The 27,843-nt window shown below is 35.2% G+C and overlaps 1 protein-coding gene across 1 annotated transcript in view; it reads right to left on the minus strand.

Annotated features, from left to right (window-relative positions):
- LOC127631808 (suppressor of tumorigenicity 14 protein-like) overlaps positions 1–27,843 on the minus strand; it is a 63,113-nt gene that overhangs the window by 6,467 nt on the left and 28,803 nt on the right. The window contains exons 7-17 of the mRNA XM_052110165.1: positions 26,357–26,585; positions 24,599–24,735; positions 24,391–24,494; positions 24,113–24,222; positions 23,564–23,694; positions 15,246–15,350; positions 14,574–14,681; positions 10,205–10,318; positions 8,851–8,970; positions 7,468–7,648; positions 941–1,212 (exon numbers count right to left, since the gene is read on the minus strand). Coding sequence (XP_051966125.1) covers positions 941–1,212; positions 7,468–7,648; positions 8,851–8,970; positions 10,205–10,318; positions 14,574–14,681; positions 15,246–15,350; positions 23,564–23,694; positions 24,113–24,222; positions 24,391–24,494; positions 24,599–24,735; positions 26,357–26,585 — 1,611 coding nt within the window. The remainder of the gene's footprint in view (positions 1–940; positions 1,213–7,467; positions 7,649–8,850; positions 8,971–10,204; positions 10,319–14,573; positions 14,682–15,245; positions 15,351–23,563; positions 23,695–24,112; positions 24,223–24,390; positions 24,495–24,598; positions 24,736–26,356; positions 26,586–27,843) is intronic.

The raw sequence follows: 27,843 nt of genomic DNA on the forward strand, positions 1-27,843 counted from the left end.
ATTTTGTCTAGAAAGGTTTCTCCCTGACCAGTACGGGGTGATATGCAGGAAGAATGTGAATCACAAATTAGGTCATTTAAAGTGGAGATTGACTGAGCAGTGATGAGAATTTATTGTAAAAAAGGACTTAAATATGGATCTGTTTCTCACCTACACCTATTTTATCGCTTCAGAAGATATGGATTTAACCACTGGAGTGATGGCTTATGGATAACTTCAATGCTTACTTGTGAGATTTTCGGAGCTTAAAAATTTTGTCACCCATTCACTTGCATTGTATGGACCAAAAGAGATGAGATATTCTTCTAAAAATCTTAATTTCTGTTCAGCAAATGAAAGAAAGCCCTACACATCTGGGATGACATGAGGGTGAGAAAATGATGTGAGAATTTTCATTTTTGGGTGAACTATTCCTTTAAGGGCCATTCACACCGAACACGTTTTTATGTCCATCTGCATTCTTCTTCTAATCATGCACTGGACAAACAACTTGTGCCATGTCCAGATGTTTTTTTCACCATCACATGTATAAGCATTGCCATTTTTGGCCAACGTGTCAGATAAAAAAAAAATAACTTCACACTTTTAAAAGCAGTTTTTCTATGACAACATGCACTAGACAGACATCCAGGTGCGTTTTCAGTGATTTTTAGCCGCTGTGTAAAAAAAGTGTTTTGTTATATTCAGTGTCCTGCATCTAGCTTTTATTAGCGCAATAATTCAGTTTGGTCTGAATGGCTCCTTAGAATGATTATGTGGTTCCACAACCATAACAAAATCAGATCTGATCGAATTTTATGCTGAGTGACATTGAGAGAAAGGAATGATAAATGTCAATCTTGTGAGCCAATTAGAACACAGAACAAAATTCAAAAGTTAGCTCAAGGAAAGACGAACTTCAAACGCAAACGGCAGCCCTCAGGCACACAATCTGGCTCACCTCCCTCTCGGAGCGTGCCCCAGCCTGTTACAAAGCAAGAAGTGCCACTTGCGAAGAGGTGGGATGGTGCTGGAAGACAGATGGGATGCACGGTGTTGGTGAAGTTCAATGGCTGGCTCAGTTCCAACAGGGAGATGTCATAATCGTAGGTCATTTGGTCATAGTTTGGATGGGTGATGATCGTCTTCAAGGTACGCTGCTGAACAGTGTTGTCCTGGATGTTCTGGTCCCGCAGGCCGCTGTACGTCAGCCAGTTAGATATCATTTTGTAGCTGTTAGAAAAGACAGAGAGTCTCATTTGTAAAGAGGAGTCTTTATATCATGATATACTGTAGATTTACTGTGATAGACACATATATTGAGCATTTTGAAATGATCACTTCAGCGGATAATAAAAGTAACAGTAATAGCCTAAAACAATCTACTAATTCACTACAAACCCTCACTCTTTTCTAAACTCACATAACTGTCTAATGCGGAACACATATAGAGACTGTTTTATGAATACCACATACCATCTCTGTGTCACTTGGAGGCTGTTACCTGGGTTCGAACAGTGTGTTAAGGACCAGAACAGAAAAAACACAAGTGTTTTGAAATGTTATAGGTGTTATATGTCATAGGAGTAAGTGTAGGCCACTCATACTAAATTCTGATTATAACATTGTGTACATGATCCCAGTGTATAAGACCAAACTTAAGAGAAGTAAACCAGAAAAGAAAGTGATAAGAACATGGACAAATGAAAGTAGTGAACAAATAAAGTCCTACTTTGATTGGACAAATCAGGAGATTTTTCAGGAGGGTTCACTAGAATGATGGTAGTTACAAATGATTACATACATTCAGCTGGTTGTCCCCACAAAGGAGATTAAAATGTATCCAAATTATACATCATATGTGACTAGGGACATAAAGTTATCAAAACAAGGAAAGTGGCTTTCACTTTCCATTCTGGAGCACTGAAGACAGAAAAAGAGCTGAACATTAGAAAGAGGGAAGCAAAAGTGGCCACAGACAGCTTCTGGAAGATGCCTTTAAAGTCAGTAACCACAAAAGTGTGTGGCATACTTTGAAATCGTTGACAGGAATGTCATCTCCTAATAAACCTATTGTGACAGACAATGAAGTTTGCTTTGATAATGATCTAAACACTTTTTTTTTCCTTTACCAGATTTGAATCACAAGATAATTCTGTGCACCGAAATACTTAAAACTGTTATACCTTCTACCTCGATGATGTCAGGAAAACATTTCAGTGTACAAATACCAAGAAAGCTGCTGGGCTGGATGAATGCATTGCCTTTCTTTTGAAGAACTTTGCAACTGAGTTGGAAACCAATCATTCAAACTTCACATATAAAACCATTACCTACAATTCCATGTCCAACTGAACATAAGGATTTTAGACCAATAGCCCTTACCTCAGTGATTATAAAATCTATAGAAATAATTCTGCTCCAATATCTTGTATAATAAAGTATAGTATAATAAAAGACAAACTTGATACACACCAATTTGCTTATAAGCAGGGTTGTGGTACAGAAGATGCTGTTGCCACTCTGGTTCACATAATTTCTTAAAATTTAGACCACCTATGCAAGAGTCCTCTTTCTAGATTTGTCATCGGCTTTTCTACACAATCGGGTGGCTGTGGCTCAGTTGGTAGAGCGGGTCGGCCACTAATCGTAGGGTTGGTGGTTTGATTCCAGGCCCAGTCGATTCCACATGCCGAGGTGTCCTTGGGCAAGACACTGAACCCCAAGTTGCCCCCAATGGCAGGCTAGCACCTTGCTTGGCAGCTCTGCCACCACTGGTGTATGAATGTGTGTGTGAATGGGTGAATGAGTCACAGTGTAAAGCGCTTTGAATACCGTTAAGGTTAAAAAGGTGCTATATAAGTGCAGACCATTTACAATACAAGCAGACATTTTGGTGTCAAAAATGGTACAGTGTGATCTGAATCCCTATTTGATTCATTGGTATGCCTTTGTTTTCCTCTCTAACAGAGTTCAGATGGTAAAAGTGAACAAAACTCTTTCATCTGCCATCACGGCCAATGTTGGGGCCCCCCAAGGCTACGTGGAGTTCAGCCATGCTTTTCACTTTTTATACTGACGACTGTCGTACTGATATACCAAATCAATGCATTCTAAAGTATTCTGATGATACAGTTCTAATATCTCTGTTAAGTAATTTAGGCAGCCCTGGGCAGCACCAACATAGCGAAATGAACAAAGCGGTCGAATGGAGTGATAATAATGCTCTAGAGATTAACACAGAGAAAACAGAAGATATTGTATTTGGTTCACCATCTGACTCACAAAGTTCCCATTGTTATCCTTAATGAAAAAAATCAAGCAGGTATTCTCATATAAATACTTGGGTGTAATGATGGACCATTTGATGTTGAAAAACCACATTGAAATTGTCTGCAAAAGGACAAACTAAAGAATTTATTTTTCTCCGCCGCCTTAGGTCTTTTGGGGTAAATAGACAAATTCTTCTTCAGTTATTTACTTCTCTGATTATGAGTGCCTTACACTATTGTAATACTACATGGTACAAGTATTTGTCCACTACTTAAAGTCAAAGCTGTTCCACCAAATAAGAATTTGCTCAAAGATTGTAGGCCAACCCCTTGAGAAACTCTATGAATCAACCTATCATAGTAACATATTGAGGCTGGCCAAAAATATTGTCTATGATCCTAATCATGTCCTGAACAGTGAATATATATTATTACCATCAAACCGGAGATACAGGATTCTTCCTTTGTGCATCAGTCAATCCTAAAATTAAATATGGAGCTTAATCCCAGACCGAATGTATGTTGACGGACTTGAATATTGTCTTTTGTGATTGTAATGTTATGATAAATGTATGCATCTTTTTCTTCTTTTTTGTGATGCTGTAAATGGAGCTGCTGTAATGCAAGAAAAATGTCAGACTTCTCTGACAATGAAGTATTTATCATATTTATCATAATATATATCTTTTCAATACAGTGGCAGTGGATAGTGCCTTACTTTATAGCTTATAAAAGGACCCAAAAACATAACCGTTTTCATGCATCATATTCCAAGCCTGTTGGAGCATACCACAGGGTTACCCTAGGACTTGGGTTCTTGACACCTGTTGAACGTGCATGAGAGAACGTGCTCTAGCGAGGACTTGCAAAGTTTGTTTAGTTCTGAAAATGTATGCTATTTCTCATATAAACATGTAACCCACGGTGAACAAGTTTCTTATACATGCAACGAAAATCAAGAATTTCAATTAAAATTGACTTGAAAGGGATAACTCACCCCAAAATTTTATTCTCTCAACATTTACTCACCCTCATGCCACCCCAGATGTGTATGATTTTCTTCTGCAGAACACAAACAAAGATTTTAAGAAGAATATCTCAGCTTTGTATGTCCATACAATGCAAGTGAATGGGTACCGATATTTTAAAGCTAAAAAGCACATAAAGGCAGCATAAAAGTAATCCATATGACTCCATTGATTAAATCCATGTCTTCAGAAGATATTTGATAGGTAAATATTTTCAATATTGAAGTCCTGTTTTATTATAAATCTCCACTTTCACTTTCTCATTCTTCTTGTGTTTTAAGCGATTCCCATTCTGTGCATATCACCACCTACTGGACAGGGAGGAGAATTTATAGAAAAGAAAGGACTGAAATATTTATCTGTTTCTGACCCACACTTATCATATCTCTTCTGAAGGCATGGATTAAATCACTGGAGGTTTATGGATTATTTATATGCTGCCTTAATGTCTTATTTTGAGCTTCAAAGTTTTGGTCACCATTCACTTGCATTGTGAGGGCCTACAGAATTTAAATATTCTTCTAAAATCTTAATTTATGTTCTGCAGAAGAAAGAAAGTCATACACATTTTGGGTGGCATGAGGGTGACAAAACATGGATGACATAATAAAAAATCTTGGCTGAACTATTCCTTTCAATTTCAGGTTGTTTCACAGCAAAAATGATTGTATGCCTTCGGAAGATTAATATTAGGCACAAGTCGCATGGACTACATTTATGATCATTTTGAGTCCTTTTTTTAAGTTTCAAAGTGTACTGTATAAAACTGAGCGTTGCATTTTAGACCAGGCAAATAATAACATATTAATGTACTTACATATCACATGATGCTTACATTGCAAGGCCACTAAAATAACCCTTATTTATGAACAGAAACAAATAATTGGCAAATCAGCCAGAATCTCCTTTTATATACAGGTGAAACTCGAAAAATTAGAATATCGTGCAAAAGTTCATTAATTTCAGTAATTCAACTTAAAAGGTGAAACTAATATATTATATAGACTCATTACAAGCAAAGTAAGATATTTCAAGCCTTTATTTGATATAATTTTGATGATTATGGCTTACAGCTTATGAAAACCCCAAATTCAGAATCTCAGAAAATTAGAATATTGTGAAAAGGTTCAGTATTGTAGGCTCAAAGTGTCACACTCTAATCAGCTAAACACCTGCAAAGGGTTCCTGAGCCTTTAAATGGTCTCTCAGTCTGGTTCAGTTGAATTCACAATCATGGCGAAGACTGCTGACCTGACAGTTGTGCAGAAAACCATCATTGACACCCTCCACAAGGAGGGAAAGCCTCAAAAGGTAATTGCAAAAGAAGTTGGATGTTCTCAAAGTGCTGTATCAAAGCACATTAATAGAAAGTTAAGTGGAAGGGAAAAGTGTGGAAGAAAAAGGTGCACAAGCAGCAGGGATGACCGTAGCCTGGAGAGGATTGTCAGGAAAAGGCCATTCAAATGTGTGGGGAGCATCACAAGGAGTGGACTGAGGCTGGAGTTACTGCATCAAGAGCCACCACACACAGACGGGTCCTGGACATGGGCTTCAAATGTCTTACCTGGGCTAAAGAAAAAAAGAACTGGTCTGTTGCTCAGTGGTCCAAAGTCCTCTTTTCTGATGAGAGCAAATTTTGCATCTCATTTGGAAACCAAGGTCCCAGAGTCTGGAGGAAGAATGGAGAGGCACACAATCCAAGATGCTTGAAGTCCAGTGTGAAGTTTCCACAGTCTGTGTTGGTTTGTGGAGCCATGTCATCGGCTGGTGTTGGTCCACTGTGCTTTATTAAGTCCAGAGTCAACGCAGCCGTCTACCGGGACATTTTAGAGCACTTCATGCTTCCTTCAGCAGACAAGCTTTATGGAGATGCTGACTTCATTTTCCAGCAGGACTTGGCACCTGCCCACACTGCCAAAAGTACCAAAACCTGATTCAATGACCATGGTATTACTGTGCTTGATTGGCCAGCAAACTCGCCTGACCTGAACCCCATAGAGAATCTATGGGGCATTGCCAAGAGAAAGATGAGAGACATGAGACCAAACAATGCAGAAGAGCTGAAGGCCGCTATTGAAGCATCTTGGTCTTCCATAACACCTCAGCAGTGCCACAGGCTGATAGCATCCATGCCACGGCATTGAGGCAGTAATTAATGCAAAGGGGCCCAAACCAAGTACTGAGTACATATGCATGATTATACTTTTCAGAGGGCCGACATTTCTGTATTTAAAATCCTTTTTTTATTGATTTCATGTAATATTCTAATTTTCTGAGATTCTGAATTTGGGGTTTTCATAAGCTGTAAGCCATAATCATCAAAAATTATATCAAATAAAGGCTTGAAATATCTTACTTTGCTTTTAATGAGTCTATATAATATATTAGTTTCACCTTTTAAGTTGAATTACTGAAATTAATGAACTTTTGCACGATATTCTAATTTTTCGAAGTTTCACCTGTGTATATATATATATATATATATATATATATATATATATATATATATATATATATATATATATATATATATACATAGACAAACATATTTTTCCTTGTAATGATTAACATGCACCAATGAATCTTTCAGAAGACTAGGAATATGTATTATAAAGTAAAAAGGGTCCATTTTGATTTTAAAACAGAGCATGTACTGTATTGTCTTTCATCAAGGCAGAGCTTTGTTTGCATGTCTAGTGCTCTACCTACTGGCCAAAGAGAATAAATACAAACCCATACTCCAGTAGCCTAATACATCATAGAGAGCTGATTTATGCATTTAACGGATACTTTTATCCAAAGCAACATTCAGTTCATTTTTGAGTTCCCTGGGAATCAAACCCATGACCTCAGCATTGCTAGTGCCTGCTCTATCAGTTGAGCTACAGGAACTCTGCTTTTGATTTTGTATGATGTTTGTAGAACAAAGTGAATGGAAGCAGATCCAAGGAAAAGAGCAAATAGTTTGCAGATGTCTAATTTATCAACTGAACCCCAAAAACGATCCTTCCGATTGTGATTGGGGTACAAGAGTGACTTCTGAACTTGCGACAGTTGACATAGTGATAACCATAACCTCAGTCCCTATTTACTTTCATTGTATAGAAAAAAGAGCAGCATCAACATTCTTCTTCTTCTTAAAAAAACAAACAAACATATTTCTCTATTTAGCTCATGTGCAGACTCACCTGGTATCAGGCTGTATGAAGCAGTGAGCAGCAGACAGCAGCCATTTGTTTGAGATGATAGAGGCGCCGCAAACATGTCCAACGGACTTGAAGTGTAGACTGACCTGCCACGGCCATTCACCCAAATTTGCATTCTGTCCACCCACAATACGGTTGTGCCTGTAGGGGCGGATTCCACAGTCTAAAACAAAATTGTATGAATTGTTTAGAAACCAAGAGCAACATTTTGCTCATCCGCATCTGAGATGAGGTTATGAAGTCTTGCAAAAGACCAGTAAGGATAGGATCGAGCTCTGTTTAGACTGGCAGATCCAGAGTTCCTTGAACCATCTGCTCTGACTCAAAGGACTATCGGCCTTAAACAGGGACCAGCAGAATCATAAGGCATATATAAAGGAGAAAGGAAAACGTTAGCTGATAAAAAACACAATAAGGAAGGTTTAAAAAAGCAAGGAACCCTGGGGCCCATAAAATAAGTAAAAAGAGATAAAGAAAAGCCAAGTAAGGTTTCATAATGAGCATAATGGCCTCGGGTTCTGAATCTAAATCTTTCATGCTAATTGCTGATGATGCAGCAAGTTTTTTTTTTAGTTTTTTATTACAAATTAACATTATAACTAAAATATACATCAAAATCAATTCGAATTTAAATCTGAATTTAAAGCATCAAATGGAGAAATCTTTTTCAATAAGTTTATTTCTGCAGGAAAATAAATTTAAAAACGCTTTATATATTAAAGGGATTGTTCAACAAAAAATTATCATTATCATTTTCTCACCCTTATGCATCAAGGCAGTATAAAAGTGAGTTAATTAGATGAACCACATTAAAAGTTGTTGCTGCACATTTGTTGCAACAAGGGTCAGAAATCAAGCTGGGGAATGGGGCAAATATGACACCAAATTTGCCCCCAAAATTCAAATATGTAGGTGCAAATAAGACCCTTACTATGAAGTGGATTATTGCCCCATAATGTAAAACATAATTTCTGACACTGGTTGCAACGTTACTTGACCACCATAAACAAACTCTTCAAGATTCATGTTGTGCCCAACATTTCCTCGATATGGCCTGACTGAACATGCCATGCATGTATTTTCACATTATTCCATATTTCCTGTTGCTCACATTTGAAAATAACAGTCCAGCTCATGATAGTTGGGTGGATATCTCTACTGCAGTGTAAACAGTACAAATATGGAGACAAAATACTACCACATATATCTGCAAAAACAAATAATGTATTGAAAAGAAAAAAATATGCATGTTGTAAATGAAGCCCAAAAATTGAAATCGTTGTTTTTTTCTGCTAAAGTCTTTTGGCATCAATTCCATATACAGCAGAATCTATGAATGTGTTGCCAAGAGTACATCTGACTTACTGCATTCCTGCTCATCCGAACCATCAGAGCAGTCATCCTCGCGATCACACTCAGCATTCACTTTGTTTACACAGTCTTTGTTTTTACACTTGAAGGAGTAATCTGTACAGACCCCAACCGCTAAGGAGAGAGAGAGGAAACAAGAAAAAAGAATGAAAAATAAGTTAAATGAGGACATTTCATCACACCTCGTTTAATGCAATGAAATAGCCAGCCTATCGATCAGGCCTATTGATTTTGGGAAAGGTCACTACTCTCTGCTGAAGCATACAAAAACAATGAACAACTTTGGGATGGAGTAAGTGGAATGTAAAGAAAGACTGTACAAAGGAGAAAAGACAAAAATACAGTATGTAATTTCCCTATTTCTGCTCAAGCCTTAAAGTGTGACATATCATTTCTAGTGCAACCAAGTGGAATTGCAAATTAAGGACTGTTTTCAAAGGGATATCCTGTCGGGCCAAACAGACAGTTCCAAGCTTAGCTTGAAGCTCAAAAAGCACAGAAAGGCAGCATAAAAGTAATCCATACTACTCCAGTGGTTAAATCCATGTCTTCAGAAGTGAAATGATAGGTTTGGTGAGAAACAGATCAATATTTAAGTTCTGTTTTACTATAAATTCTCCTCTCTGCCCAGTAGGTGGCGATATGCATGAAGAATGGGAATTAACAAACACAAAAGAGGAAGAAAACAGGACTCACCCACAGCTATCATATTGCTTCTGAAGACATGGATTTAACCACTGGAGTCGTATGGATTCCTTTAATTCTGCCTTTGTGTGCTGTTTGAGCTACAATGTTTTGGACCCTGTTGACTTGCATTGTATTGACCTAAAGTGCTGAGATATTTTTCTAAAAAAAAATTCATTTGTGTTCAGCAGAATAAAGAAAGTCATACACATCTGGGATGGTATGGGGGCAAGTAAATGATGAGAGATTTTTCATTTTTGGGTGAACTATCCCTTTAAGCATCCAAAGCAGTAGTTGCTGTAGCCCTATGGATTCTTGCACATCTGTGGGTTTGCAACATGGAAGTAAACTATTGCAGGTTAAATGGGGCTGCTGGCTTATAGTGGTAAATGGGAGAACATAGTAAATATTATTTTTGAGAAAGAAAAAAAATCCACTATTACGTTTCCACGGCTTTCCAAAAGAGATGGATAATGGCAATCCGAAAAGAGAAAGATACTATATTTACTGTCACTCCCTCAGCAGTGTTGCCTAATTTGCTAGATTGTTTTTATTAATGCAAGATTAATATAATTAAAAGACAACAGCGATATAAACATATGTTATATACTGTATGTCATCAAATTAAGAGCAGAGGGAAACACCAGAACTGTTATTAACTCACATTCTTTGCAGGAGACCTCATCGCTGCCATCAGCACAGTCTATATTTCCATCACATATAACTTCCTGTTGAATACAAGCGCCATCTCCACACTTTCCCTCAGCTATGCCGCAGTCTAGACAGAGGAATAAAAAGACAAAAATAGAGATTTTAAGTCTGTCTTTTAATAGAACAATCGTCCAATTCTTAACAACCGAGGAGTGTCATGGGTGTTTAAGTCACAAATATAATGGTCCTCTTTGGTCCTTAAATATTGTAAAGGCACTGAATGCAATAATTTTCTGAATAAAGGCTTGAAATGTGATAAAGGCCCAAAATGTTATAATTTTTGGTTTTAAAAGATACATGTATTATTAAGTTCACAAAGTACAAGACAAACACTGTGCCTGCATTGCTAGCAATGTGCCTTTTTCTGTCATGTTTTCTTTCTTTTTTATGCTGTCTCAAAAAAAGATTAATATAATTAGAATTTCTTTTAATCATTGATGTATCTGTGAAATGACAAGAATTTGTCAGCTGGCTAGCAAAAAAAATAAATACATACAATTATTTACTGCCCTCAAGATGTCCCTCACTGTTTTTTCCTCCCAGTAGTATTTTTCTTCAAGAATCCTAACGCTGCTCTTTTCCATATAAAAACATTTCAAATTGACCATTGCTGTCAAGGTCTAAAGAGAAAAAAAATAATTATAAAAATATCATAAAAGTAGTCCATACACAACATAGCTGTTGTATGGCCCCAGAAAGCTTGGAATATAGTGCACTTGTCATATGGACTTTATATTGACCCTTTAATAGTGCTTTATAGCATTTCTCCTTTTTGAAACTCGACAGCTCCTGCTCCCTATAAACTGTTATTCTATGGAATAGAGCTGCTTAAAAGATCTATTTTTATGCCCCCCCCCCAAAAAAAAAAAAAAGCATGTGGGTTTTGAAAAACATTTGGGTGATTAAATAAGTGAGTAAAAGTACATTTTCCATTTTCAGGTGAACTACTCCTTTAATTGGTGACTAATTTTTGAGCACACATCTGACAAGGACATACTCAAAATCTTTTAAAAGAAGACATTTAAGAGATTATGTTCAACATTCAGAATTCATTAAAGAAATGATTAATAAAATCTTACATTTATTTTAGATTATTACCTCTATTATTACCTATTTGCACTAAGAATAAGACACTGCTCTTGCCAAAACCTAAAAGCACAATAGAAGTCAAAAGTCACAGGTCTTACCATGTTCTAGTTCTGATCTATGGGTGATAACGCTCTACATTGTGTTTTGTTTTTTGTTTTATAGATAATTTTCTTAGACAATGTCAAGAGAATTTTCTAAAAAGCTACTTTAAAGCCGGCCAGATTACCACATTCATTCAATTCCTTTACAATATACACACACATTCGCTCTTTGTCTTAACCCTGATATGCTGAAAACTGCTCTGTTAATGTTTTCCCATTCACAATTATGAATGACATTCAAATCACGTACTGCACATGAAATATTTTCAATTCAAAATGCCAAATTTCGCCAAATGGTGAATAGTTTGCACCCTTGGAAACGAATGTCGGTCGGTACAACATTTCAATCATAAAACAGTTGGCAAACATTGCATGTTTAGTTAGTTACATCTCACATGAGTCAAACACTCTTAACATGAGCTGCTTGCTGATGCGTTGCACTTGAATAATCCAAGAGGTTCCCACTCAGTTTCTTAAACTTGAGTCCCAAAAGACACTGACGAGCGGTATTAGAGTACTGTGCATGCTAAAAATATTACTTTTTTAAACCATTATGTTATTCCTCCAACAACTTAATGACTATTAGACAGCGGTGCATAATGGACTGCAGCAGAACAGCAACAAGCATATCAATTATTGGGGGGGACAATCTGGCCATATCTGATTATTGGGGGGGACTTGTCCCTCTCAAAGTATATTGTGTTTACGGCCCCGCTGAAAAGGCAAAATGCAGTAACAACATATTTTAACAAAACTGAGTTGTAACCCAAAACGGATCCGTTCTATGACAGATGGATTTGGATAAACTATGCTCAGATTAGAATTCTGCTACCTGACCCGAGCCTAAAAGGTCTCGACAAACCATCGGGTTTCGGGCAGGGTATGGGTCAACTTCAGGTTGGGTTCGGGTTTATAATTAATGAAATATGACGCATAAGTTCTAGGGGCTGTTCATGTTTTTGTTTGCATCTGCACTGTTTTTCAGTTGTTTTTCTATGTAAACATGTGTCAGACAAGTTCGCTGCATTTTTTTAACACCATATCAAGTTAATATTATACATTTATTCATTTGGCAGATGCTTTTATCCAAAGCAACTTACAAAAGAGGAAAACGTAAGCAAATCCTCTTAAGGAGACAGTGGTACAAAAGTGCCATATTACAAAGTTTCACTAGCATCAGCATAGTATTCAAAACATATACAAGTGCAAAATTATTATAATTGTTTATTTTTTTGTTAGTGACTAGTTAAGTGCTCTTGGAAAATATGTGTTTTAAGTCATTTTTTGAAGACAGAGAGTGAGTTAGCTTCACAGATGGAGTTAGGAAGGTAATTCCATCAACGTGGTATGATGAAGCTGAAAGGCAGAGAAAGTCTTTTGGTGCCTCTGTACAACAAGGCGACATTCCTTAGCCGAACGCAGTCGTGGGTGTGTAGCTCTGCAGAAATGATTTTAGGAACACAGGAGCAGACCCAGTGACTGTTCTGTATGCCAGCATCAGAGCCTTGAATTTGATACGTGCATCAACCGGCAGCCAGTGGAGAGAGACAAGGAGTGGTGTAACATGTGCTGTCTTTGGTTCATTAAAGACCAGATGTGCTGCTGCATTCTGGATCATTTGGAGAGGTCTAATAGCACATGCAGGAAGGCCTGTAATGAGAGCGTTACAGTAGTCCAGTCTAGTTATGACAAGTGACTGAACAAGCAGTTGTGTGGCATGTTCAGACAAGAAGGTCTTATCTTCCTGATGTTGTAGAGTGTAAATCTACATGATCTTGCGGTCTTTGAGATGTGGTCTGTGAAATTGAGTTTGTTATCAATGGTTACGCCTAGATTTCTGATCGTTGTAGGTGTTACTGTAGTCGAACCCAGCTGCGTGGTGATGTTGTGTTCGACAGCAGGGTTGGCTGGAAAGACCAGGAGTTCGGTTTTGGCTAGATTGAGTTGCAGGTGGTGTTACTTCATCCAGGCCGAGATGTATGCCAGGCAGGCAGAGATTCGAGCAGTCACGGTGAAAAGCACCATAATTTTATAAACATTAAAATGTCTGCCTTCTGTTTCATTCATGTATTTAGCTTTTTTAGCATATGTGTCATGTATTCAATCTTCTGAAGATTGCAAAGAGGGATTCTTGTACTGTTGATAGTTATACTTTTAGACATGACCCAGATTGGTCACTTTATAAACCTGAGCCTTTTTCCTTTTATTCTGGTGTACTGAGGGGCCACTGTGCATTGATAAAACTGTATGTTTACTGTTTAATACTGTTATGAATGATGCCTAAGATGCTTAAAGGAATATTCCAGGTTCAATACAAGTTAAGCCTAATTGACAGCATTTGTGGCATTATGTTGTTTAACACACACACATAAAAAAAATTACTCGTCCCTCCTTTTCTTTAAACAAAAATCTAAAATCGAGGTTACAGTGAGACACTTACAATGGAAGAGAATGGGGCCAATTTTTGGAGGGTTTAAAGGCAGAAATGTGAAGCTTATGCTTTTATAAAAGCACTTACGTTCATTCTTCTTAAAACTTGACGTTTTTTGGATTATAGGGTTTACGGTGTTTCATCGTCATGGCAACAACAAATTAAAATGTTATATAACGTAACTTGGAAAAGGTTAGTAAGTCCTTTTATCACACAGAAATTATGTTAACACATATATTATGTCTTGTGGCTAAACTTTTTAAAAAAGGGAATATTTGAATTTTTACAGATTGGCCCATTAACTTCAATTGCATGTGCCTCACTGTAAACCAGGTATTTCCTAAAAAAAAAAAAAGCGTGGAAATGCTGTCGATTGAGCTTAACTTGTATTGAACCGAAACATTGCTTTTAATAAATTGCAGCATACTGCAACAAATTTACTTGCTTGGAAAATAAATTATAGAGTGAGTAATATTTGATTTCGGTCAAGTTGGGTCTAAAAAGTAAATTTTTATTTTAAGTGAAAAGGTTATTTTGTAAGTGCATTTTATTATGCAAATTAAATGTAGTTAATTTAAAGCGCTCTTCTATGGCACTTTGTTCCTGAGCTAAAGTGACACTTTTAGAAAGAATCTTCCAGAAGTGCTGCACTGAAAACATGGATGCTGGTCATCATGCTCAGCTGGAGATGAGATACTCACCACAATTCTGCTCATCGCTGCTGTCCCCACAATCATCCATCCCGTCACACACACTGTACTCAGGCCTACACAGGCCGTTTTTACAAACAAACTGGTCCTCATCACATTCTGAAACAAAATACACAGACATTAATGTGATTCAGACAGTCTTATAAAGATTATTTCATATGCAAATAAACAGATATGAAAAGTTAACCCTTAAATGTATCCTGGGGGATCTGAGAAAAGTACTTAAAATATTGAAATATACTGTACAATATACTGTATTTGCAAGACACATTATTTCAAGTAATTTTAAAGAATATTATGGTTTTGCCATAGTACATGTCCAAAAAAACAAGGTGTTACCATGGTGACATGTAAAAAATAATAATAAGAAGAAAAAAAACACATGGTAATACTATAGTACTCTATGAAATTGTTAAAGATTGACTCAAACTTATGTTTTAAATTATTTTAAATCTTGTTAGAAGCTCAGAAGCTCTGGGCAATGTATCCTGGGAGATACAAAGAGTAACAATATTTTTAAGTTTTAATAATTTTCAATTGTATTGTCTGAGTCGTAATGTGTTGAAAAATAGTTATTTCTACAGTGTGTCCCTAAAATGCTCATTTAAGTGTCAGCTGGCTGCTTATTGGGTGAATGTAAAATGCCACTGGGATGAGACTTACTGCAGTTCTTCTCATCACTCATGTCCTCGCAGTCATTCCAGCCATCACAGTGCTGCTCTTTCTTGATACAGTATCCTGATGTGCAAGCAAACTGACCAGGACAAGCTGAAAAAATGAAAAACATGAGTCAAAAGAGAAAGAAAAATAGAGAACATAACACAAAATTAAATGATCACTCAGATTTGGGCATTGAGCAGTGGCGGCTGGTCAATAGGGGGTGCTGGGACTCCGACCCCTTCAAGTTATCCTGAGATGGCGGTTACTTAAACATGTGAAACATAAGTTAATTATATATTGCAAAATAATTACGAAATAAAATGTAGTCGTACTATGCGCCTGGTAGTCACGTGTTAGCATTTATTAAATATGTTTTATCAAAAAATGTATTTGGTTAATTTCTGTGTGAATATATAGGCAATACTTCCGGTGTGCAAGGCGCCAGCCAAATTAATGTGTATGTAGGTATTTAAATCTTTGGCAAGCAGGTGACCTGAGACTGCTCTTTAATTGGATGCTTCAGATTTTCTCAGATTTTGATAGTAGCGTATCAGTATTGTTTTAATTTGTTGGCCTCAACAAATTGGAAGATTGATTGGAAGATTCACTTTCCATGCTCAGCAGCTCATTAGTTAGCTGAGATTGTTAGATTGTTAGTTGACTAATTGTTAGATTGTTAGTTGACTAATTGTTATATTGTTAGTTGACTAATTGTTAGATTGTTAGTTGACTAATTTTTAGTTTGTTATTTTGACTGATTGTTGAATTGTTAGTTGACTAATTGTTAGATTGTTAGTTGAATAATTTTTTGTTTGTTATTTTGACTGATTGATAGATTGTTAGTTGACTAATTGTTAGATTGTTAGTTGACTAATTTTTAGTTTGTTATTTTGACTGATTGTTGAATTGTTAGTTGACTAATTGTTAGATTGTTAGTTGACTAATTTTTAGTTTGTTATTTTGACTGATTGTTGAATTGTTAGTTGACTAATTGTTAGATTGTTAGTTGACTAATTGTTAGATTGTTAGTTGACTAATTGTTAGATTGTTAGTTGACTAATTTTTAGTTTATTTTGACTGATTGTTAGATTGTTAGTTGACTAATTGTTAGATTGTAAGTTGACTAATTTTTTGTTTATTATTTTGACTGATTGTTAGATTGTTAGTTGACTAATTGTTAGATTGTTAGTTGACTAATTTTTAGTTTGTTATTTTGACTGATTGTTAGATTGTTAGTTGACTAATTGTTAGATTGTAAGTTGACTAATTTTTTGTTTATTATTTTGACTGATTGTTAGATTGTTAGTTGACTAATTGTTAGATTGTTAGTTGACTAATTGTTAGATTGTTAGTTGACTGATTGTTAGATTGTTAGTTGACTAATTGTTAGATTATTAGTTGAGATTGTTGGATTGTTAGTTGACTGATTGTTGGATTGTTAGATGACTAATTGTTAGATTGTTAGTTGACTAATTGTTGGATTGTTAGTTGAGATTGTTGGATTGTTAGTTGACTGATTGTTGGATTGTTAGATGACTAATTGTTAGATTGTTAGTTGACTAATTGTTAGATTGTTAGTTGACTAATTTTTAGTTTGTTATTTTGACTGATTGTTGAATTGTTAGTTGACTAATTGTTAGATTGTTAGTTGACTAATTGTTAGATTGTAAGTTGACTAATTTTTTGTTTGTTATTTTGACTGATTGTTAGATTGTTAGTTGACTAATTGTTAGATTGTTAGTTGACTGATTGTTAGATTGTTAGTTGACTAATTGTTAGATTGTTAGTTGAGATTGTTGGATTGTTAGTTGACTAATTGTTGGATTGTTAGTTGAGATTGTTGGATTGTTAGTTGACTGATTGTTGGATTGTTAGATGACTAATTGTTAGATTGTTAGTTGAATAATTGTTAGATTGTTAGTTGACTAATTGTTAGATTGTTAGTTGACTGATTGTTGGATTGTTAGTTGACTAATTGTTAGATTGTTAGTTGACTAATTGTTAGATTGTTAGTTGAGATTGTTGGATTGTTAGTTGACTAATTGTTAGATTGTAAGTTGACTAATTGTTAGATTGTTAGTTGACTAATTGTTAGATTGTAAGTTGACTAATTTTTTGTTTGTTATTTTGACTGATTGTTAGATTGTTAGTTGAGATTGTTGAATTGTTAGTTGACTAATTGATAGATTGTTAGTTGACTAATTGATAGATTGTTAGTTGACTAATTGTTAGAATGTTAGTTGAGATTGTTGGATTGTTAGTTGACTAATTGATAGATTGTTAGTTGACTAATTGATAGATTGTTAGTGGACTGATTGTTAGATTGTTAGTTGACTAATTGTTAGATTGTTAGTTGAGATTGTTGGATTGTTAGTTGACTAATTGATAGATTGTTAGTTGACTAATTGATAGATTGTTAGTGGACTGATTGTTAGATTGTTAGTTGACTAATTGTTAGATTGTTAGTTGAGATTGTTGGATTGTTAGTTGACTAATTGATAGATTGTTAGTTGACTAATTGATAGATTGTTAGTTGACTAATTGTTAGAATGTTAGTTGAGATTGTTGGATTGTTAGTTGACTAATTGATAGATTGTTAGTTGACTAATTGATAGATTGTTAGTGGACTGATTGTTAGATTGTTAGTTGACTAATTGATAGATTGTTAGTTGACTAATTGATAGATTGTTAGTTGACTGATTGTTAGATTATTAGTTGACTAATTGTTAGATTGTTAGTTGAATAATTGTTAGATTGTTAGTTGAATAATTTTTTGTTTGTTATTTTGACTGATTGTTAGATTGTTAGTTGAGATTGTTGGACTGTTAGTTGACTAATTGTTAGATTGTTAGTTGACTAATTTTTTGTTTGTTATTTTGACTGATTGTTAGATTGTTAGTTGACTAATTGTTAGATTGTTAGTTGACTAATTTTTTGTTTGTTATTTTGACTGATTGTTAGATTGTTAGTTGACTAATTGTTAGATTGTTAGTTGACTAATTTTTTGTTTGTTATTTTGACTGATTGTTAGATTGTTAGTTGACTAATTGTTAGATTGTTAGTTGACTAATTTTTGTTTGTTATTTTGACTGATTGTTAGATTGTTAGTTGACTAATTGTTAGATTGTTAGTTGACTAATTTTTTGTTTGTTATTTTGACTGATTGTTAGATTGTTAGTTGACTAATTGTTAGATTGTTAGTTGACTAATTGTTAGATTGTTAGTTGACTAATTTTTTGTTTGTTATTTTGACTGATTGTTAAATTGTTAGTTGACTAATTGTTAGATTGTTAGCTGACTAATTGTTAGATTGTTAGTTGACTAATTTTTTGTTTGTTATTTTGACTGATTGTTAGATTGTTAGTTGACTAATTGTTAGATTGTTAGTTGACTAATTGTTAGATTGTTAGTTGACTAATTTTTAGTTTGTTATTTTGACTAATTGTTAGATTGTTAGTTGACTAATTGTTAGATTGTTAGTTGACTAATTTTTTGTTTGTTATTTTGACTGATTGTTAGATTGTTAGTTGACTGATTGTTAGATTGTTAGTTGACTAATTTTTTGTTTGTTATTTTGACTGATTGTTAGATTGTTAGTTGACTAATTGTTAGATTGTTAGTTGACTAATTGTTAGATTGTTAGTTGACTAATTTTTTGTTTGTTATTTTGACTGATTGTTAGATTGTTAGTTGACTAATTGTTAGATTGTTAGTTGACTAATTGTTAGATTGTTAGTTGACTGATTGTTAGATTGTTAGTTGAATAATTGTTAGATTGTTAGTTGACTAATTGTTAGATTGTTAGTTGACTAATTGTTAGATTGTTAGTTGACTGATTGTTAGATTGTTAGTTGAATAATTGTTAGATTGTTAGTTGAATAATTGTTAGATTGTTAGTTGACTAATTGTTAGATTGTTAGTTGACTAATTGTTAGATTGTCAGTTGACTAATTGTTAGATTGTCAGTTGACTAATTGTTAGATTGTTAGTTGAATAATTGTTAGATTGTTAGTTGAATAATTGTTAGATTGTTAGTTGAATAATTGTTAGATTGTTAGTTGACTAATTGTTAGATTGTTAGTTGAATAATTGTTAGATTGTTAGTTGACTAATTGTTAGATTGTTAGTTGACTAATTGTTAGATTGTTAGTTGACTGATTGTTATATTGTTAGTTGACTGATTGTTAGATTGTTAGTTGACTAATTGTTAGATTGTTAGTTGAATAATTGTTAGATTGTTAGTTGAATAATTGTTAGATTGTTAGTTGACTAATTTTTTGTTTGTTATTTTGACTGATTGTTAGATTGTTAGTTGACTAATTGTTAGATTGTTAGTTGACTAATTGTTAGATTGTTAGTTGACTAATTTTTTGTTTGTTATTTTGACTGATTGTTAGATTGTTAGTTGACTAATTGTTAGATTGTTAGTTGACTGATTGTTAGATTGTTATTTTGACTAATTGTTAGATTGTTAGTTGACTGATTGTTAGATTGTTAGTTGACTGATTGTTAGATTGTTATTTTGACTAATTTTTTGTTTGTTATTTTGACTGATTGTTAGATTGTTAGTTGACTAATTGTTAGATTGTTAGTTGACTAATTTTTTGTTTGTTATTTTGACTGATTGTTAGATTGTTAGTTGACTGATTGTTAGATTGTTAGTTGACTAATTGTTAGAATTGTTAGTTGACTAATTATTAGATTGTTAGTTGAGATTGTTGGATTGTTAGTTGACTAATTGTTAGATTGTTATTTTGACTGATTGTTATATTGTTAGTTGACTAATTGTTAGATTGTTAGTTGACAAATTTTTTGTTTGTTATTTTGACTGATTGTTAGATTGTTAGTTGACTAATTGTTAGATTGTTAGTTGACTAATTGTTAGATTGTTAGTTGACTGATTGTTAGATTGTTAGTTGAATAATTGTTAGATTGTTAGTTGAATAATTGTTAGATTGTTAGTTGACTAATTGTTAGATTGTCAGTTGACTAATTGTTAGATTGTCAGTTGACTAATTGTTAGATTGTTAGTTGAATAATTGTTAGATTGTTAGTTGAATAATTGTTAGATTGTTAGTTGACTAATTGTTAGATTGTTAGTTGAATAATTGTTAGATTGTTAGTTGAATAATTGTTAGATTGTTAGTTGACTAATTGTTAGATTGTTAGTTGACTAATTGTTAGATTGTTAGTTGACTAATTGTTAGATTGTTAGTTGACTGATTGTTATATTGTTAGTTGACTGATTGTTAGATTGTTAGTTGACTAATTGTTAGATTGTTAGTTGAATAATTGTTAGATTGTTAGTTGAATAATTGTTAGATTGTTAGTTGACTAATTTTTTGTTTGTTATTTTGACTGATTGTTCGATTGTTAGTTGACTAATTGTTAGATTGTTAGTTGAACTAATTGTTAGATTGTTAGTTGACTAATTGTTAGATTGTTAGTTGACTAATAGTTAGATTGTTAGTTGACTAATTGTTTGTTTGTTAGTTTGACTGATTGTTAGATTGTTAGTTGACTAATAGTTAGATTGTTAGTTGACAAATTTTTTGTTTGTTATTTTGACTGATTGTTAGATTGTTAGTTGACTAATTGTTAGATTGTTAGTTGACTAATTGTTAGATTGTTAGTTGACTAATTTTTTGTTTGTTATTTTGACTGATTGTTAGATTGTTAGTTGACTAATTGTTAGTTGAGATTGTTGGATTGTTAGTTGACTAATTGATAGATTGTTAGTTGACTAATTGTTAGATTGTTAGTTGACTAATTGTTAGATTGTTAGTTGAGATTGTTAGATTGTTAGTTGACTGATTGAAAGATTGTTGGTTGACTAACTGTTAGATTGTTAGTTGACTGATTGTTAGATTGTTAGTTGACTAATTGGTAGATTGTTATTTTGTTAGATTGTTAGTTGAGATTGTTGGATTGTTAGTTGACTGATTATTAAATTAGTTGAGATTATTGGACTGTTATTTGAGATTGTTAGTTGACTGATTATTAGATTAGTTGAGATTATTGGACTGTTATTTGAGATTGTTAGATTGTTAATTGTAAGGAAACTTGTACAGAACAAGCTATTGACTGTATGTTGTATGCTGTGAGAGAATACATAATCAAAGAAGCACAAAGCAGCGATTTTTTCTCTAAATCCAGGCAGATGTGATGATGGATATTGCCACACAATGCCAACTTGTGTTTGTGCTGCACTACATTGATCCCAAAAAACAGTGTGCAGGAAAGATTTTCTGAGTTCATCACTCTGCTGTCAGCTACAGCTGAATCCATTGCTACAGCACTACAAGAGCATCCTGCTGCCATGCTTCCTAAGGATCAGAAGAGTAAGATTATCTGCCAGGATTTTGATGGAGCCAGTGTGATGCGGGGTGTTGACAGATTGTTAGATTGTTAGTTAACTAATTGTTAGATTGTAAATTGACTAATTGTTAGATTGCAAATTGACTGATTGTTAATTGAGATCGTAAATGCCATTGTTTCAGGTTGGTGCAGCATTTCTTCTAAATGAAAGAAAATTCAAAAACTTTCACAAGGTGTTTACCTGAAGAAATTATTTTATTAAGGGTAAAGGAGCTTGGAACAGATCGGCCCAATTTACAAATTCAGCAGTCGTCAAGTGATAAAGGACGAGTTTACACCCGTGCTTTCTCTAGCTCGTGTTATAGCAAATGAAGTTGGCTTGCTGAATGTGGTTTAAGTAATGCCATTTATTGTTTTCCCTGCATGCTATTTCTAAGTCCTGGCACCGAAGTGTTGTGGGCAACGACGGGAGTACGAGACTTAAAACATCTTTCTGAAAAATGCAAATGTCATGAAGTAGCCGCAGCAATCTAGACAATGCTATGAGGCTACAGTTTTCTGGGAAGCTTAGCTGGACAGCTAGATGAAGGCCACAAGATTGGCATTAGAAGGCACAATGAAGAGGTGAAAAAAGATCGACACATCCTGTCTATTATAATAGACTGTGTGAAATTTTGTGGTGCCTTTGAGCTTGCGTTGCATGGCCATGATGAGAGTGAGAGCTCGGATATTCCCGGAATATTCCATGGGTTGTTGAATTTTGTTGCTTCCCTTGATGGAATGTTGAAAGAGCACCTTGAGAATGCCACTATGTTTAAGGGAACTTTGAAAACTGTACAGAATGAGCTATTGGACTGTATGTTGTCTGTTGTGAGAGAATACATAATCAAAGAAGTACAAAGCAGCGATTTTTTTCTCTAAATCCAGGCAGATGTGACGATGGATATTGCCGCACAATGCCAACTTGTGTTTGTGCCGCGCTACATTGATGCCAAAAAACAATGTGCAAGAAAGATTTTCTGAGTTCATCACTCTGCAGTCAGCTACAGCTGAATCCATTGCTACAGCACTACAAGAGCATCTTGCTGCCATGCTTCCTGAGGATCAGAAGAGTAAGATTATCTGCCAGGAATATGATGGAGACAGTGTGATGCGGGGTGTCACTGCAGGTGTTCAGAGGAAGATACAAGATGTGTACCCAAATGCCCACTACATCCATTGCTATGCACATCAGCTCAATCTGATAATGCAACAGGCCACTTCTCACATAGCCAAAGTGAGAATTTATTTTTCTGACCTTGGTGAATTTGCAAGCTTTTTTTCCAGATCACCCAAGTGCATACAATTTATCAAGTGTTCTTGATAAATTAGTGGCCCATAGACTACCAACATCCAGCAACATCAGATGGAACTTTAACAGGTCCATGAAAGGCTTATAGCAGAGGAGAGTTTTTGTTGTAGAAATCAGTCACAGTCAAAGTTACACTGGAGTATAGTATTTTTATTTTAATCTTTTAGGGATGATGTGCTCCGACATCTTACATCTTTATTTTTAGCATCAGATAGAGAGTTGTTTACTATGTCATGCACGTATGAGCAACGTATTTAATAATATATATATTATTATTTATATATTTATATGACTTTAACTTGATCTATTATTTGCTACAAGATTTAAGCACTAATATTCCCACACCCATGACCACAGCGTAAGCTGAGAGGTGCCTCTCAACCTTGAAAAGAATTAAGACTTTTATGAGAAACAACATGACCCAGGAGAGGCTGAATGCATTGGCCATGCTGTCAATGGAAAAGAGTCATGTGACCGAGATGACTAAATTAGAAAAATTTGAAAACATTGGAAAATTTGCAGGCCAGAAGGAGGGCAAAATATATGTTCAAGTAGTGCTACTGGTAACCCAAAAATACTTTTTTAGCACCAGCCGCCACTGGCATTGAGATTTTTCATTTTAACATCATATTGAAACATTTAGCTTACGTACGGTCGACAGGGTCATAGACAGTGTAAACAGCCCTGAATCCCTTATCCGTGTAGGATTCATCTGAATGGAACTTCACTTCTAGGGAATTGGTGTGGCTAGAGAGCACTAGTCTACTTTTCTCCCCACAATACCTTATCAAGCAATGAGAGGAAGGAAGATGAAAAATGAAAGCTAAGTAATCTACCAATAAGAAATTGTAACATTAACTTCACAAAATGTACCGTCAACCAGAATCATGGATCATTTTAAAGAAACATTTAATTCAAAAACTAAAACTCTGTCATCATTTACTTATGTCATTCCAATACCTCTAGTATTTTTTTCTGTGAAATACAAACGTTTTTCCTGGGGAAGCATAGAGTGACCAGGAGCCATGAAACTCCAAATGGAATGGAATGTTCCAAAAGGTTTGGAAGGATATGAGCAAGAGTAAATGAAGACAGGATTTATAAATAATACAAATAATGAGATATTGTAATATCATAACATATTTGTCATGCTAAACAAAAAGGTTTCTCTGGCTGGCATGCAGGACAAATGACAACTTACTTTCTACCTTGCACCTGTACGTAGTCTTTGTGGCAGGTGCCAACATCAACACCAGGCTCCTTCACACGGAACATGGTGAAGGCAACCTTAATCTTCTTGCCAACAGGAACCTGGAGATAGAATCCACACAGTGGTAGTCAAGCCAACTTTTTCAAACAGACACAAATTAACAAATCAAACAACCAAAACACTTAGTTAACCAATATGTTCATTTCAAATTCTAACTATGAGTTCTCTGTTTGTATCGAAAAAAAGTTCAAAATTCATCAAAGGCTTACACTGATATTCCAGTTGCAGTCCACCAAGGGAGGATAGAAACTAGGATAATAAGGAGTGCTGAAGTTTCCTTTAGGAGAAGTCAGATATCCTCCACAGCTTCCAGCTAGAAAAATAAAAATGTGGAAATTATATGTGCAATATTAAATCAGGTACTTCATGCAAAACCAATTAAGAACCACTGAGATAAAGCACACTATAGGTTTTTACCAGCAGTAGCGGGAACGGCCGTGTAAGTAGCTTTGAAACCTGTCCTCCGAACCTCATCTGTGATCAGGTTGATAAGCATGATGTTACCAGAGGAAACCACCTCTAGAGGATTTGAAGAGGGACGACGTCCACACTGTCTGTAATGGAAGGATTCAGAGGTTATGACTGTGGCATCTGTATATACAGTAAGAGTGCTTTATTATTCCAGTGCATTTCTGAAAATAATTCAAAGTATATACTGAAGAGTCTAATAAGTAAAAAATTATGAGAGTAATTAGGAGTTGTACTGCATTTAATTTGTGCTGATTTACATACAAATATTTTATTGGATTTGTTGTTGACACTATACAATAAAGTTCTTTGTCTTAACATAGTTATTGCATTAAGTATCATGGACTAACAATGGACAATGAGTTTTACAGTGTTTGTAATTCTTTGTTAATGTTCATTTAAAAATACTATTGATCAGTGTGTGTTCATGTTAGTTCATTCTGCACTAACGAATGTTAACATATACAACTTTTAATATAAAAAAAATGCATTTGTAGAAATTAACATTAACCAAGAATAATAAATGGTTCATTGTTCATATTATCTATTGTGTTAACTAATGTTCACCAATCCAACCTTATTGTAAAGTGTTACTCATTAACTGTTAACTGTATAATACAATAAAACATTTACAGTTAGTCAAATCCAAAAAGAACATAATGAAAGACAATTATTATGCGGTTTAGGCACTTCCTTCAGTACAAAAACACAACCTCCCTAAATCAAATATAGTGTGTAAACTGCATCATGGGAGATGTTATCTTATGTGAAAGTACATGACAAGCAAAGTCTAACATGTATATCAAGTTTGGAAGCTTCACAACACACATAGACACAGAGAAAGAGGGAGAGAGAGAGAGAGAGAGAGAGAGAGAGAGAGAGAGAGAGATACATGCCTTAGGCATGATAACACTATTATTAAGTGGCTCACAGAAACTCAGTGTCACCTTGAGAATGGAGCAGCGGCTGAGTGTTGGTGTGAAAATTATGTTCAGAGCCCACTGGCTTCAAGATACAGTTTGTGACCTATAGACTTTGGGTGATTTGTTTGTTTCAAAGTATAAATACATAAAGAAAAAAAGAAAAGGAAAACAAGTTCTCCTTTACTAAAGCCTAGTACATCTAGTACAAGGTGACTAAAATCTGGCATATAGCTGAGAGGTGCTAAAGACGGGTCTAAACAGGCCAATCTCCAGCAAGAACCCTGAGGACAACCATAATAAAAGCTGTGTAAAAGGTGCCGAATAACCATGGAGCAGACAAGTTTGACAAGGTTTTCTAAAGCAACAACAACAACAAAAAAAAACATTCTGTCCTTGATTTCAGAAGGTACTGCTAAACTGCAAATAATTAGGAACTTTTGGAAAACTTAATGTCTTACATCTACATTTATGCATTTGGCAGACGCTTTTATCCAAAGCAACTTACAGAGCCCTTATTACAGGGACAATCCCCCCGGAGCAACCTGGAGTTAAGTGCCTTGCTCAAGGACACAATGGTGGTGGCTGTGGGGATCGAACCAGCGACCTTCTGATTAACAGTTATGTGCTTCAGCCCACAGAATTGTCCTTTTTGGTTGATTTGTTGCTTTAAATGGCTTATTGCACTGCACATATGACAACACCGAGTCACACAGTGATGTTGCTGCATGATGTTACAATAAAGTATAATGTCCGAATTTTAAGTATGAAAGCAGTATTTACTCACTTTGTGATGGCCTGAGAGCTGTCAGCACTGAGGGAGTTGTGGATGGCCACATAGTCATTGGCACAATCATCTTCTACATGGAAGGGCCTGAATTTGACGAGGATGGCGGAGCCTTTAGGGGCACGGATCTGCCACTGGCATCGGGAGTAGGCTGGGTACATGTGAGGGTGCCCAGGTGACATAAATTCCTTGGCTTTGGGTTCCGCCACTAGACTGGAAAAGCATTGCTCTGAGAACGTAAAGAGGAAAGTAAAAAGAAATCTCACTTGTTTAGGAGGAAGATTTCATTCTTTCGAGATGAACATTTAAGCAGAGACAACCCTTAAAGCTGACCACAGCACCACAATTCATTACAATTTATTCAACAACATTTCTTTAGGCTTTGTCCTCACCGGACAAGGCATTAAAGTCAAGATTAAATGGCATATGCAACCCATTTCACTCCCATAATGTCACATAAGTGACACAGAAAGTTAATAACGCTTTACAATACATTTGTATTCAATAACATTATTTAACTACATCAGTTAATACAGACTAACAAATACACCACTTTATAATCTTGGTTCATTTAAAGGATATTTGGACAGTTCACCCAAAAATGAAGATTCTCTCATTTACTCACCGTTATGCCATCCCAGATATGTATGACTTTCTTTCTTCAGCAGATTTCTTCAGCAGATTTTTAGAAGAAAATAGTCTACTGTATACAATGCATGTGAATGGTGATCAGACCTTTGTAGGTCCAAAAGAATTGCATAACACTAATCTGAATTACTCCAGTGTTATGATAACTGTGGCTGAGAAACAGAACAATATTTAAGTCCTTTTTACTCTAAATCTCCACTTTAACTTTCACCTTCAGATGTGAAAATTAAACTAACATGCACCGCATGTGACTTTCAGATGTATAATCAGTTCAGTTGGTAGAACGGGTCGGCCACTAATCGCAGGGTTGGTGGTTCGAATCCTGGCCCACAGGACTCCACATGCCGAAGTGTCCTTGGGCAAGACACTGAACCCCAAGTTGCTCCCAATGGCGAGCTAGCACCTTACATAGCAGCTCTGCCGCCATTGGTGTATGAATGTGTGTGTGAATGGGTGAATGAGTCACAGTGTAAAGCGCTTTGAATACCGTTAAGGCTTAAAAAGGTGCTATATAAGTGCAGACCATTTACCATGTAAAAGTGAAAGTTAAAGTGGAGATTTAGAGTTAAAAAAGGAGTTCAATTTTGATCTGTTTCTCACCCACACCTATTATATTGCTTCTGAAGACATGGATTTAACCACTGGAGTCTTATTAGAGGTCTGCAACCCAACCCGGGCCCGACGGGACCCGAGAACCTGACAGGTTTCGGGCCAGGTTCGGATCAGTTGTTCAAGAAGGACTTCGGGTTCAGGTCGGGTTGGGGTTTGTAATGAATGAAAAAAATAAACAGGCTTACCAAACTTGTTTAGCGCACGCACTCTCACTCACAGGCACGAAT

This window comes from Xyrauchen texanus, chromosome 38 (genome assembly GCF_025860055.1).
Source record: "Xyrauchen texanus isolate HMW12.3.18 chromosome 38, RBS_HiC_50CHRs, whole genome shotgun sequence".
Lineage (NCBI taxonomy): Eukaryota > Metazoa > Chordata > Actinopteri > Cypriniformes > Catostomidae > Xyrauchen > Xyrauchen texanus.